General features: G+C 31.4%; 1 protein-coding gene across 13 annotated transcripts in view; it reads right to left on the bottom strand.

Annotated features, from left to right (window-relative positions):
* Window positions 1-15,667, bottom strand: part of LOC126748994 (twitchin) — a 96,018-nt gene that overhangs the window by 59,259 nt on the left and 21,092 nt on the right. For 7 of the 13 annotated variants that reach the window (XM_050458569.1, XM_050458573.1, XM_050458574.1 and 4 more), the window contains 2 exons: window positions 14,442-14,684; window positions 9,489-9,533 (listed from right to left, as the gene is read on the bottom strand). In XM_050458569.1, the coding sequence (XP_050314526.1) occupies window positions 9,489-9,533; window positions 14,442-14,684 (288 nt within the window). Of the gene's footprint in view, window positions 1-9,488; window positions 9,534-9,677; window positions 9,717-10,375; window positions 10,421-14,441; window positions 14,685-15,667 lie in introns of all 13 variants that reach the window. The other 6 variants (XM_050458572.1, XM_050458582.1, XM_050458579.1 and 3 more) reach the window with 4 other exon arrangements.

Below are 15,667 nucleotides of genomic sequence, written 5' to 3'. Positions count from 1 at the left end.
TGAATTTTTATGGGAATTACATTGAATCCCTATGCCTGGTATATTTCAAGTATACCTATTTAACATTTTTAAGTCTGGGTATAGTTGAAAAAATAACGTTTTATTCTATCTCAAGTTGATTTTTGAATGAATTATTTTCCAATATTTATATTCTTTATAGTCCTTTGAACACTTTGATATATCTGGTTGTATTCCTACTTTTAACTGTTTCTGAGATATTAGCAATTGTTTTTTTCTTACATATTGAAAATAGTTATAGTGATTTAATTTACAAGAGTGGTATATTAAACCAATGTAATGTTTATTGATTTCTGTTTAATCTTTTCATAAAAAAACAGACAGTCAAGACATGCACGATATTACCAAATTATTTTCATAACTTTACTTGGGTTTTTATTTTTGTAAGTGTGACTATGTTTAAATATTTGAATGTAGAGCTACTTTTGGGCAAAATACGCGGCCAAAAAGGCCTTAGAAAAATGCTGCCAAACTATAAAGTATTATACCTTACATTTAGAGGATGTAAGGATTATACCTTGCGATAGACCGCAATTTGTTTAATGTTAAATCCGGTATTAACAAATATACGGGACATTAAAGTTTTGGGACATTTAATTTTTCTAAATTAGTTTTTTTTAACTAAGATAAATAGATTTGTTGATTATTTGAAGAAAAAAATATGAGTTATGCAAATTTAAGCTTTTCAGTAATCCCCATATATCGTTTAATTTTATTGCCTCCTGTATGATATGCTAATGTTAATATATATTCTTGATATACACACATGCTCAAAATCTAGGGATATTTTAAAATTTAACTTCTAATTTTTTGATTATTTGAATTAAACTATTTCTTTCTTACCTTAAACTATGTTGATCAGTGTAACACGGTTGATGACGACGGTTATTGATGTAAATATACGACTTAAATTCATATGCAAATATTTTACTCAACAAAAAACTGTCTTTTGAAAGATGCCTAAAATACACAATATCGATAATTTTAAATTGTTTAAAATATGCCTAGACGTCATTTTGCAGATAATGAGAGGTTAAGGGCTGTGGCGATGCTTGAGGCTGGAATGCGTCAAATCGATGTACCCAACGCTATAGGCACCACTCAGACTAATATCTCTCGCCTCTGGAGCCGTTATTGGGAGATTGGAACCACACGCAAAAGGCATTTGGGTCGACCAAGGGTGACTATCCCTCATATGGATCGATATGTTCATTTAGAAACACGAAGAAATGACACAGTAACAGCACTACAATTAATAATTCATCTGCGTGGGGCTCATAATGTCACTGTTCAAAATCAAAACATACCATCTACAGAAGGTTAAGAAAAGGTTTTCTAGTAAGCCGAAGGCGTTGGAAATGCCAACCCTTACATCGAGGGAATCGCGCCAGTCGACTAGCTTGGGCTTAGAAACAAGTCACTTGGGAGCAAAATTAATAGGAAAATGTTTTATTTAGTGATGAATCTCAGTTTAGCTTGTATCCAGATTCTCGAAGAGTATGGAGGGCACCTGGCACAAGAAATCGAATCCATTATACACAAAAGGTTCACAGTTATAGAGGAGGCACAATTATGGTATAAACAAGAAGTTCTCTTGAAAGTCGAACTGAGCTTGATCTTCTGGATCATTTCTTGTTAGCCGACCGCTACGTTGGAAATATCTAAAACCTATTATTGTTCCATACGCCTAAAATATTGGTGCTAATTTTATTTTATTTGATGATAATACCACACCACACACAACTAGAATTACACACATTTTTTTGGAAGAACAGAACGTCCTCAGAGCCAGAATCAGTTTAAAAATCGAGATCAGCTGTTTCAAGCTCTTCAAAAGTGTTGGATAGCATTTTTCCAAGAAGATTTGAATTTTTCATTTTTTTTGACTTAATCTTTAGCATGGAAAGACGTTGTAGAGCCACAGTCAATGCACGATGAGGTCACATTCCATATTATTTTTTTGTTAAATTTTGATTACAATTTTTTTGTTGTTTTACATATATTGTAAATAAATTTCAGTTTTTCTCACGAAAATCAGTATTTTGTTATAACGTCATAAGTAATTTGTTATTACGGTATCTCTATAATTTAATATCCCTAGATTTTGAGCATGTACGTAAATATGGTATGTGTGTAAATATGGAAAATCACCTTTAAGATGTCAATAAAAAATCAGAACTGGTTTTCTCATTCCAAACAATTAATCCAAACCGTTTAATCGTTTGGGTTTTAACGTATGCAAAAGCATCAATTTTTTGCAATCGTGAATATCCCAGATAGTTCAAGATACAATAAGATATATCTTGATAAATATACAGGGTGTTTTCAAAGTTGAGTAATTTATTTTCACACATTGTGAGAAAATAAATTACTAGATATTATAGTAATTTACTATAATATCTAGAGATTACTACATAAGAGCGCGTCAAAAGATGTTAGTTATAATAACTAAAATCACCTTTATAAAAGTTGCATAATAAGAGAGTGCTTGACGAATCCACGACTTTTTACTAGCTTTGAAAATAAAGGCTGGTATTCACGAATTAAATCACAAGAATTTTCCATGCATTCTTGTTCTTCTGGAGTATTTACTGCTCCATCATAATAAACCAACTCTTTCAAATAGCCCCACAGGAAAAAATCACATGATGTTAAATCTGAAGAGCGAGGAGGACAAGAAATGGGTCATATATTCCGAAACTCATTATTTAGATGTCAATGAACTTTTCGTCTAAAATGTAGAAGAGCCCGTCAGGTAGGAACCACATATTCTGTCTCAAATTGTAGCACATCTTCTAATAATTGTGGCAGATTGTATCGAAGAAAATTTAAGATGCGATTTACCACACCCTCCCAAACGTTAAATGAAAATCTATGTTGAAAATTAGATCATATTACAGCATGCGGATTTTCTACTGCCCAAACATGATTGTTGTGGAAATTGTTCACTCCATCTTGTGTAAGTGTGGCTTCGTCTGTACGGAAAATTAATGAGAAAGTGAAATCTTTATTTTTGCCAAACTGGTGGCTTTATCACTGGCAAAATACAACGTCAAGTCTTCGAGGATAATCTTCAGGTTATAACGCTTGCACCCGTTGATAATGGTAAGGATACTGTTCGTGTCGTATTATATCTTCCACACTTTACTATGAGAAATTTGTACTCATACTTCATCTACTAGTATCAACTCATTATTGGGTCGTCTTCGACCATTTCTAAAATGTCTTCCTTAATTTGTAAAATTCCAGGTGGAAAAAACTCTTCCAGCGTAGCCTCTACGTTGGTTTTTTTGAATACCCTGTGGCCCTGTGCCACGCAATCTAATAAGTAAATTGACAAACACACGTAGGAATTTCTTAAAGGAAGTTTCAGTTGCGGTTGCATTTTATTGACACTCTTCATAGGTAAATAATATGTCCACTAGTTCATTGTATTCATAGAAATGGACCATATTTCCAGATAAAATAATCATCCAAATGAAACACGCACTATGATACAACTGATTAAACTAAAGAATCGTACTGAAAACCATTCAAAATAAAAATTTTGATCACGGTAATAGCACGTAAGCAAAAACGGTAAGAATTTACACGGCATTCGCCGAGAATATAAATAAATTGTTTATTAACATTCTAATTTTTGATGTTTTCCTATCTGTTTTATTATGCAACTTTTATATAGGTTATTTTTAGTACATTCATACAACTCCTTTTGACGATTCTTACAAGCAGTTAAAATAAATGACTTCACTTGAAAACTTTATATATATATATATATATATATATATATATATATATATATATATATATATACAATATATATATATATATATACAATGCTCTACTAAGTATAAATAAAAATAGAACCCGAATTAACCTGACTTGCCTTAGTCCAAAAATAGTTTAATCAATATTTAGACTAAGAAAATGTTAACTAAATTGACTTGATTCAAGTGTTACTAAGTTGTCCGGTGCGGACCCTTAGACACATAGTATATTTAATGTTTTTTTTACCCAAAATCTGCTATGGCAAAATAACGGCGGCAAACAATATTGACAAACAAATATTATTCATTATAATTTAGGATATCTCATAAATTATAGTCGAAATTTAAAATTATAATAATTTAGAAGGCTTGAAATCAAGACAAATTTTTTACAAGGTGTCGTTAGTCTAGCCAATTTTTTTAAATAATTTGCTTTCATCCCTCACTTAAAAATATAATTTAGACTTATACATATTGGCTAATATACTAATCTTTCTAGGCTAATATTCGCCAGGTCGTAGTAATTAAAGAGATATAGTAGGCGAGCTTCCTGTCTGCCTACTTATGAGAAACCGACATGTGTGGATTCCTGAGCAATTTTTCAATTTTCCACAAAAGGAAAATCTAATAGAATGAACAAAAATTGGCGGAACGAATTCATCATCCCGTAAGGCCATATAAGGAAATGAAAGCGCTGAACATAGGAAATAATACAGTATGATAAAGCATCTGTAATAGTGAGGATGGAGTGCTTCACTCGGGCTGGTCCGTCTCGCCATACGACAAACCTCCAGCCGTAAATAAAAACTATACAGAGATATTGTGTTTCACGACCTTAGCATGAAGTTTTCATAAATTTTCTCAGAGATCAGGAATCATTTCCTAAAATGCGGGCTCATACATAAATCTTTTGAGGGTACTACATTTTATTTGCCATATTTAAATATTTATTTTCAGTTAAGTAACCAATCGCAACAAATAGATTCTGATGTTCATCAAGGAAAAAGAATGACTCTTCATCATTGATCGCACGTTCCATCATTTCTTCACAAAATACCAGCCGCTTCGGTTTGTTATGTGCAATTTATAACATTTAAATTTATTACGCTTTAAAATATTTAACTATTCGGGGCTGAATATCAGAAACTTTTGTATTACTACAGGGAATCATAAGCATCGTAGAGCATATAAATAGACATTTTTTGGGACGTGCATCTGCGCCCGACCAGTTAGATAATGTATATTTGCTATGGTGAGCGCTTTCATTTCCATACCGGTATATAAATCTTTAAAGAACTGTTATATGATGCTGCTTGGTAAGCATTAGAACTGCAGGGAGACACTTTGATTATTTCATGTTCATATTTTTTTTAATTGTTTTTTTTGTTTTAAAATCAGTTTCTCATAAATTGCATTAAAAAACTTACATAACAAGATGTTTTCTATTATGTAAATTGAGAAATTTGAAAAACTGCATATACAGAAACTTGGAAAAAAATTCTTTAACCTTCGTCTTCCCGGGTGGGGTACAAATGTATCCCATACATCTCTTTTCTTGCATATTTGCCCAAAAAAAGCTTATTTTTTGAGAATAATTTTATTTTCTGTTAATAAAAGCTTTGTAAATATTTACTGCCTTTTAAACCACATTTTTTTATCGGTTTTTCAAAAATAAAGTTGTTTGAATAGCCTGGGGTACATTTATACCCCACGTGGGAATGCACGCCTACTGGCTTGGCGGTGCTTTGTACTTCGATCCGGCGCGCGCTGCTTCTAAAAATCGACCATTAGTTGATTAGAGTGATCGTTGCAGTGTGCGCAGACTTATTTACTGTTTTATTTATTTCAAAGCCATTGAAGTGTTTTGTTTTAGCAGTTAGTTTTGCGAGTTTTGTGGTATTTCGCTTTTTTAAAATTTAATCAAAAATGTCGAAAGGCCTGATGCCGAATTAGAACGGCTGTTATATGCAGACTCCGATGATGAAATAGGGGAATTTGACGTAACCGGAAATAAATGACGAGGAGTCGGATCTTATTGAATGCGATAGTGACAGTCAAGGCACATCTGTGGAGCAGGTACAGCAAGAGTCTATGGACGGTGGAAATCTATTTTATAAATCTAAAGATGGTACCCAGTGGTCAAAAGTTCCCTATCCTCAGACACGCAGAAGAGCTAAAGATATAATATAGAATAAACAAGGTCTTACTCCGTATAGTTCAAATTTTACCACTGAAATTGAAGCTTTTTTACTGTTCATGTCAGACAATATATTGAATATATTAGTAGTTCAAACGAATAGAAACGCTGAAGAGGTAAGTTTCCTTTTTCATTGACCTTATTTAAAATTTTATTTGATATTATTAATTAGTATTATTAGTTTTCTTTATTTTACTGTTACTTATTAAGAATTATTTTCTTATAGGTAATAAGACAATGGAATGAAAAATATCCACATAAATTGCAACGAACTTGGCAGCTTACCGATTCTACGGAAATCAGGGCGTACCTAGGAATCCTGCTGATCCAAGGAGCGCTTCAAGCGACCAAGCCCCAAAAAATGTTATGGTGTACAGATAAGAAATATGTCAGGCCTATTATTCCGGCAAGTATGTCACGTAATCGATTTCAGTTGCTTACAGCATTTATTCGATTTGACGACTATTCTACTAGACCTCAGCGTAAGATAAACGATAAATTGGCGCCAATTAGAGAAGTTTTTGATTTGTTTGTTCAGAATTGTATCATGCCTATTCACCTGGGTCACATGTTACTATAGATGAGCAACTTGTTTCCTTCAAAGGGGAAATGTCTTTTTCGAGTTTACATGAAAAGTAAGCCCGATAAATATGGCCTTAAAATTTGGGCAATGGCGGATAGTAAAAATTCGTACAGTGCAAATTTACAGGTTTATCTTGGTAAAATAAATAACAAACCAGAAAAAAATCAGAGTGAGAGAGTCGTTCTGGATCTTGTTGAACCCCTTGGCACTGGATATGCAGTAACCGCTGATAATTTTTTTACAAGTCTACCACTGGCAGATAACCTTGCTGAAAAAAAACTTACCCTGTGTGGAACCCTCAGAAAAAATAAGTCATACATTCCAAACGAGTTGCAACCCAAATTATTAAGGCCTGAATTTTCTAGTATGTTTGCATTCACAAAAGAACATACTATTGTGTCTTATACACCTAGCAAAGGCAAAGCAGTTATTTTATTGTCTACGGAACATCATGATGATACTATTGTAGATGAAAAATCTAAAAATAAACCTCATATTATACTTCATTATAATGATACAAAGGTACTGGTACTGTAGACACCACAGATAAAATGGTAAAGCAATACTTTGCTCGCAGAATTTGCAATCGATGGCCAATAGCAATTTTTGGCCAATTATTAGATATTGCGGCACTAAACTCTTTTATTTTATGGGACATCAAGTATCCAAAAATCAAAAAATCTAAGGACGACCGACGATATTTTTTGCTTCAGTTAGGAGAATCTTTGGTAAAAGAATATATTGTACGAAGATATAATAACTCAGGACGCTTGAGCAAGACGCTAAGGCAGTATATGCGCGATGTTGTTCCAGACTTGGCGTCTCCTCCAGTTGAAAACCAACATGAAAACTTAAAAGTGCACGTTGATTAAAACGACGTTGTTATCTTTGTGATCGAAATAGAGATCGCAAATATAGACAACTTTGCAAGGAGTGTCAAAATTTCGTATGCGCGGAACACTATGTAAAAGAAGTGAAGTGTGTTAAGTGCAAAGAAAATTAACTATGTTTTTTTATAATTTGATAGCAACAAATTGAGTTACAAGTTTATTTTATGTATTCGTATAATTAAAAACATGTAAATGTATCAGTAGTATCATTTTCATGATGGGGTACAAATGTACCCCACTTGGGACTTTACGTAACTTTTCTAACGTGGGAAGACAAAGGTTAATATTCTGGATACCCTGGTCTTTCGTTTGCAATCCGGCTACTTACTTCTGAGAAAATTATTATTTTTCTATATTTTTAGACCATAAATTATAAAACACCCTGTATAAAAATCTTATACTTATATAATTTTGCCAATACTTTTATGGTAAATGTATATTCTTTTAAAATTCCCCAAAAGTGTTGTTTATTTGCTTAAAAAATTGGAAACTACTAACTAATTGCTTCTATTTATTTTTCTAATGAATTTAATAAGCTTCTAATCATACTTTGACTATCTTCTAGTTATACTTTGACTACAAACCAATACAGCTTGCATAAAGGTATCTATATTAATATATTATGTAATTGGGTTTTATCAAAAAAAATAATATGTAGTAAAGCACAACCCAAATGCCAAGAAAAAAATATAATTCCTACTTATAATTTAACGTCATTATTTCTTATAGCTAAGACGAGGTTTTATATGTAAAAAAATATATATTTTTTAATTTAAACCAAAATCTTTAAACAATATTTACATTTAATTTAAGATGTATAGAAATGCAAAAGACTGTAATAAAGATATGATGAGTATTGTGGTAATTATTAATTGTTGATTTTAAGAATTTTCTTAGAAATATAATATTTAACTATATCAATTTTACTTTAGACTGGCTTATAAAGATACATCCTGTATATAGTTAATACTAAACACATCCAACACAAAAGCAGTGTAGCATACTAAGCGCAAGCATTAATCACTAAAACTAGTTTAATTAGTCAATTATAGTGGTTAGTTTTGGCGAGTATACACTATAGTCTATACCCTAAAGTCAATTGTAAAATTTCAGACAAAATTATTTACTATTCATATTGCTAAATAAATTAATATTGAGTTCTCATTTTGTAACAACTGACTTTTTATAGACCATATATTAAGATTTTTAAACTTCCGCTTAATTGGACAAACTTCTAAAAAGTTATTTATTATCTAAAGCAAAACGAAAAATATCAAGACTATAGTATTTCATCCATTATCTGAACGTGCAATACACATATTTTATATATCTTTAATTATTTTTCACTTGTAAAAACATAAACAACTACTACTAAGCAAAGGACACTATTTTATTTTGGATAATGCTGATGTACAGAAACTGTACTGAAATTTCTCCTTAAATTTTATGTCCTATAAAATAAAGTGTTATTTTTGATATATTACTAGAATTACTATTTATGCACTAAAGTGCGTACAATTAGTAAGAGAACTGTAATTTTTTAGATTATTTTTATATATTTGGCTTTTATATCACGTCAAAATATTTGTACTAGTAATGCACTAAATAAATTATTAAAATTATTGGCAGTAAAAAAAAGCGTAATGAAACTTTTGTTAAAACATCAATACAAAAGTGAAAGATAATATGTACAGAAACGAAAATGTTTTTGCTTACAGTGAAAAATATCGTTTACTTATGAATATTGCAGCTGTTCAGATAGTCTTGATAATATTATATTAAAAACAAAAAATCGGGACAAAAAGGCGCTATTTTAAAACCATTATTAGATACGATTCTACCAATAATCTATATACAAAACAAGTAATATTTACATGAATCAAAATACAAATTTACCACATTAAATGTTACAAAATGGGCAATAAGAAAATTCTAAGTTAAAAATTTAGATATTTTGACAAACGTTAGACACATACATATAAAATAAATTATTATTGACTTTTTCTAAATCCACATTTATATTTCCCTCTAACCTGCTTTTCATTGGGTGATAATTCCCCAGGACGTTTTGATTTCGGCTTTAAAAGAAAATAATAAAAAAATCAATCAAGGAAAGTAAATTAAGCAAAAATAAACTACAACGAAAACATGTTAGGTGTAGAAAAATCATCATAAATTATCAAACCAAGAGGCCAGTTTTGTGTCTATGACACAAATCTCACCTTTGGATCTAGAACCTCTCCCGGTCGTAATTTTCCTCCCTGTGGAAACATTAAAAATATTAATGGCCAAACAAATAAAATATGTACATTATATGTATACGAAGTGTAATACTCGCACATTTTGTTGCGATTGCGGGCTGCTTGTGCTTTATATCAAGTCGTGCATGAGTCGTGCAATTTTTAAATTACATAAAGAGAAACATATTTTACTTTAAACCTATATTTTGGTATTATATTTAGAATAATAATTGTACAGTGAATTTTTGTAAATTTTAATCAATTTCTATAAACTATTTTCCTATATTTTCATGGTTTTGTACTTTGAAATGATTTGAAAATAGTATAAAAAGTCTACTAGAATATTTATGGAAATTTTAGAATTTGTAAATATGTGGTTAAAAATATATTTCTCTCTATAGGATTTACAAGGTGAATCGATAATATTTGCATAGTCCAAATGCTTTTAAAAATGCTTTAAATTTCCTTATTTTTGTTCATGCACCGTCTTCATGAATTAAATGTCACCTTAGAAATATTAATATTTCGTGGATAATATTATAGAAATAGAACTTTGCAAGTTTATTTCATATTTAAACTAAAATTTAAGCATCTTTAAATTTAAAGTTGTTTATAGTTATTTAACGAGTTAACGTATCCATTCCAGATGAACATTTGAAACGACACTTTTTTCGGTTTACCTTTTTGTCGTCTAACACCTCTCCTGGCCTGAGTTTTCTATGCTCCTAAAGACATAAAAGTTAGGGCACGAGACACTTTAAACACAAGTGACATAACTTTTTTCTTACATAGCCAATTTATACAAGTATGTAATTATTATATAACAAGAATTACAATCGAATAACTAGTTTAAGGTATGTCAAGGCGGATTAATAATAAAATATCACTGCTTTAACTTTGACCAAAAGTTCATTTATTTTTTATTATTTACATCTATTAAAAAAATGCTTGGAAACATATATATTAAAAAAATCAGTATTATTAAATAAGCATTTTCTTTCTGTTTAATGAACTCTTTATCACTATGAATTATAATTTGGCAATACCGTAGTTTACGGCAGTTTTTACATAGCAGTTTCCTTACACCCTAACATTTCATTCACAATCGAAGAAGAAAAAGATGGTTGTTTGTCTTTTCTTGACCTTCTAGTTAAGAAATGCAACAATAAACTTATTTTTGAAATATATCGTAAGCCCACCACTACCGATAATGTAATTCAGTACTCTTCAACTTCTCCCTACTCATATAAATTTGCCTCCTTTAATTTATTTTTCTATAGATTGTTTAATATCCCTTTGTCAAAAGAAGCTTTCGCTAAAGAATTGAATATTATAAAACATATTGCTCTCAACAACGGATTTCCCCTTCATTTAATAGACAAAATTTATTACAAATTTTTAAATAAATATAAATTGACCTACAATATTGTTCATAATAACGACTCAAAAAGTTAGATCCTTGTCCTTTTTTGGTTCTATCTCCGTAAATTTAGCAAGATTCTTTAAATCTCTAAATGTAAAAATCGTGTTTAACCCAGGTATTACTACTGTCCTTTTAAAAGGCAATCGATAAAATGTCGCTATATCGATAACTTTAACTTAGCGTTAATAGATGGCGCCTGTGATATTTATTGTCAAACATATCTATTTAAAGATTTCATCAGTCGCTCCCACCATAACTTTATTTACGTACCGGCTTTGCATTGTTTTGTTTTGTTTTTTTATGAAACATGGATATCGCTGATTGGAAGTAAGTTTTTTTATTACTTATTAAACCTAAGCACTTTAGGGAATATGATTTTGTTAATTCATTTACTTGAATGCAATTATAGTGGAAATATTGGTTTTTGTTTTTGAGTTTTTTTTACATTCTTGCGTACGACCATTTTTGTTTTGTTCTTTTAAAAGAACAGTAGTAATATGTACTACAATGTTGATATTTTTTTAGGAGACCATTAAAATTGCACGAGTTAGTTGCAGAACTTGAGACCAATGAGATTCCAACGCCTCCTGATGGTATAATTATTTTTCCTCCTGACAATGCAAATGATGATGTGACAGATTGCGACTCAGGAGACGAGGATGTCACAACTATCGATCATTTACCAGGAAGCCAGCTGAGAAATGACGTAGAGCTAATTTTTGATAAACAAGATCAGAGTGCTCAAGAATCGGATTCAGATGAAGACATGCCTCTTTCTGAACTACGCATACAAGAAAACAATGCTTCAATATTTCCGGAAAAACTAACATCCGCATCCTGGCTTGTTGGAGATTTTTACCAGCATTCTAAGGATGTTTACTGGAGACCAAAAATCGAACCCAAACGAAATCGTACTCCATTACAATTCTTCACGCTTTTCTTTGACGACGACCTATTCAGTATGATAACTACATTTACCAATACATACGCGGCATAAAAAAACTTGATTAGTGCTGTTACAGATAGCGAAATTCGGTGTTTTGTGGGTGTGCTTATTTTGAGTGGCTACGTAGTATTACCAAAAAGATATATGTATTGGGAAAATCGTGATGACAGTCATAGTACCAAAGTTGCTGAGGCTATTTCGCGAGATAGATTTACCCATATAATGAAAGCTCTTCATGTGTGTGATAATAATCTAAATAATACGGACAAGTTTGCTAAAATACGACCATTATATGACGCATTGAATAAAAATTTTCTAAAACATGCTCCTTTCGAGCAAGAACATAGCATAGATGAAGCCATGGTACCATATTTTGGAAGGCACCCTACGAAATAATTTATACGAAACAAACCCATTCGCTGGAGTTATAAACTCTGGGTGGGTACTCTTCGCCTAGGATACATTGTGTGGTTTACACCATATCAAGGCAATTCATCGCAGATAACAGCTTTATAGAAAAACTTGGGACTTGGTTCGTCAGTTGTTTTATCCTATGCAGATGTGCTTCAATCATGTTGGCCAAAAACGAGATTCCACTTTTTTTTTGATAACTTCTTTTCATCCATGCACCTGCTAAATGAACTAAAAACTAAAGGCATATTCGCTACAGGTTCAATAAGGAACAATCGTACACTAAAATGCCCCCTAATCCCAGTAGCAGCTATGAAAAAAATGGAAAGAGGAACATACGATTACAGACTAGATAAAGACACCGGATTTGTGTTTTGTCGTTGGTATGACAATAGTGTTTTTACGATCGCGTCTTTTGTTCAGTAACACCACATCATCTAGTGAAATGCTTCTCCCAGAATGAAAAAAAAACACATTTTTGTTTCTCAACTAAATGTTATAAAGCAGTACAATTCTTTCATGGGCGGCGTCAACCGCAGTGATCCAAACATTAGTCTTTATCGAATCTCTATAAGGGGAAAAAAATGGTACTTTCCTCTAGTTGTACATGGTATTGATATGGCTATTCAAAACGCTTGGCAATTGCACCGAAAAGATGAAGGAAGTCTTGATCAGCTTGAGTTTAGAAGGCAAATTGCTTGCAATCTTTTAGAAACCTATAAAAAAGATACCAAACGTGGCCCAACAAGACGGAATCCCACTACGGTTTTACACTCAAGATTTGACGGTATGAACCATTTAATTATTGATCAAGCAAAATAATCTCGTTGTGGTCACTGCAAGAAAAAGGCTCAATTTTTGTGCGAAAAATGCAATATACCATTGCACCCAAAAGAATGTTTCAAGAACTTCCATACAATGTAAATTTTGAACAAATAATAATAAAGTTCTATTTTCCAGTACCTACCGGTTTTTACTACTGTCCTTTTAAAAGAACATGACGTATTTTCAAACCTAATGCAAAAATTAACCTTCTGGTATTTTTTTGTCGTCAAATAAGCCACATTTGCTAATATTTTTCATAAATAAAACTAAAACTAAAAAAAAATAGTTTCAGTAATATGTGGGTTAAGACAGTCAATAATTTAAAGAACCAATTGGTCAGTACAGTGGACAAAGCAAACATCCTTTCTAAATCGGGAGTTTACTCTTTAAAGTGTGACGATTGCAACGCAGTATACAGTGCCACTATAATTAATAATTCTAGTAAATAAGGATCCCTCCCCGAATTCCGTTAAAGAAACTAAATCTTTGATATTACAGGGACCCCAAATTTTTAAATTCATTAAGATTTTTTACAAATAGTCGGTCCTTTAACTTGATATTAAACAATTCCTATCCAAACTAATCTCTTAATTTTTTTAGTCTACTTTACTTACTTATTAAAAGATTATAACCCAAGGATACGGTTATTAAGAAATTTCTAAATAATTTGTTTGCATGATGTATGATACTGTATTTTTCTAACAAAATCATATGCAATGAAATGCCTTAAAAGCCATTGGATTTTCACTGTAATAAAAGTTTTCTTTTAAATGAAACTATTGATAAACGACTTGATTTTTTCATTGGAGCACGATGCTGATCATATCTATTTTCTTACAAATCCAAATTACCGCAATTACTTTTAAGTCGTACAATTTCCTAAATAAATTCAATTGATTTTTTAATTGAAATAAATATTTACCTCTAAATTGAGTTCTGTTGGATTGTTTTAACTTACTATGTAAAAAAGACCTCAACTTAAATAGAAATTTTTAAATCCAAGCATTTTTTTCAAAACAGTAATGGAATGCTTCTACTAAATTTACTCCGAGGTACACAGAGTCAAATATTTGTTCAATAATTCCATAGGACGAAATACAGCTTGAAATACCTTAATTTAAGTTCTTTAATAAATGCTTACCTCATCTGAAATGATTAGACTGGCCCGTCTACCCATAGCCTCAGGAGGTATAAGCGATCCACGTCTACTTCCAGCGCCTGAAACGGGTTCTAAGGATTTTTTTCTGGGTTCAGGAGTTCTTTCTTTAATAACCTCAATTTTAGGAGCTTCGGGGGTTTTGATTTGCGGAAGAATAGGTGTGGCTTTTTGTTCAGCCGCAAGACTAGGCTTCTCTTTACCTTCAGCTGCCAATAAAGGCTTTTCCTATAGGTTGAGGTAAAAATTTAAACATAAATAAGTATTACCAAATGCATATTTTGCTGGGAACTGCATTTTTGCTGATGCTTAGCCGGATACATACATTACTGGCGGGCAAACAAGCATATAAAAAAGAAGCTCAAGAAATGCCTTTTTAGAAGCAAAAAAACAAACCAAAGAAATAAGACGAGTTTAAGATACCGACCAACGGCTTGTACTATTTGCGATTGTACACAATTCTAATGTAAAACATGAAAGCGAAAAGAATTAAATAGGTGTTAACATTGTATTATGAGTGTACTTAAATACCCACTCAACACAATCATGCTATTTTATCCTGACAACAATTCGAATTTACGTTTGCAAATTAGTGCACAGCAAACATAAATAGACTACAGTAACACACTCGTTTTGTTCCAAATATAAACTAATGGATATCTTCAACATATTCCTTAAATCGCTGGCAAATTACTAGGAAACTATAAATATGCAGTTTATTAGTATTTTGACTTCTGTAATTGCCTTTTTGAAATACCGTACGAAAAGAAAATAAGAAAACTATTTCATGTTTCAAAACTAGTGGTTGAACATTGTTGTTATAAAAACAACAGGTACTATAAAGCTTCAACTGTTTTTGAGTTATCGACACTCAAAAAGCTGCAAATATAAATAAATCATTTCGATGGATTAGTAGCTATTATACTAATTTTTCTCTAAGTTTTTTGTTAGATGAAAAATTACAGATATTTTAGCTGTATTCGGCTGTGGAGCGGAAAGCCCAATGGAAGAACACCCGGGAAAAAATACATACGGATACAAAAAGCCAATGGCAACTAACCTTCAGATATATTATTTTCAAATAAAAATTTAATAGTCCGAATTGAATAGAAAGCAACAAGAAAATAGTTAATAATAACTCTAAAGTAACAAAATAATATAATCACTAATAATTAAAATATATCAGTGCTGCATTATTCTTAAACCAACAT

The sequence above is a fragment of the Anthonomus grandis genome, chromosome 22 (assembly GCF_022605725.1).
Source record: "Anthonomus grandis grandis chromosome 22, icAntGran1.3, whole genome shotgun sequence".
NCBI lineage: Eukaryota > Metazoa > Arthropoda > Insecta > Coleoptera > Curculionidae > Anthonomus > Anthonomus grandis.
This window is presented reverse-complemented; position numbering and strand designations above follow the sequence as displayed.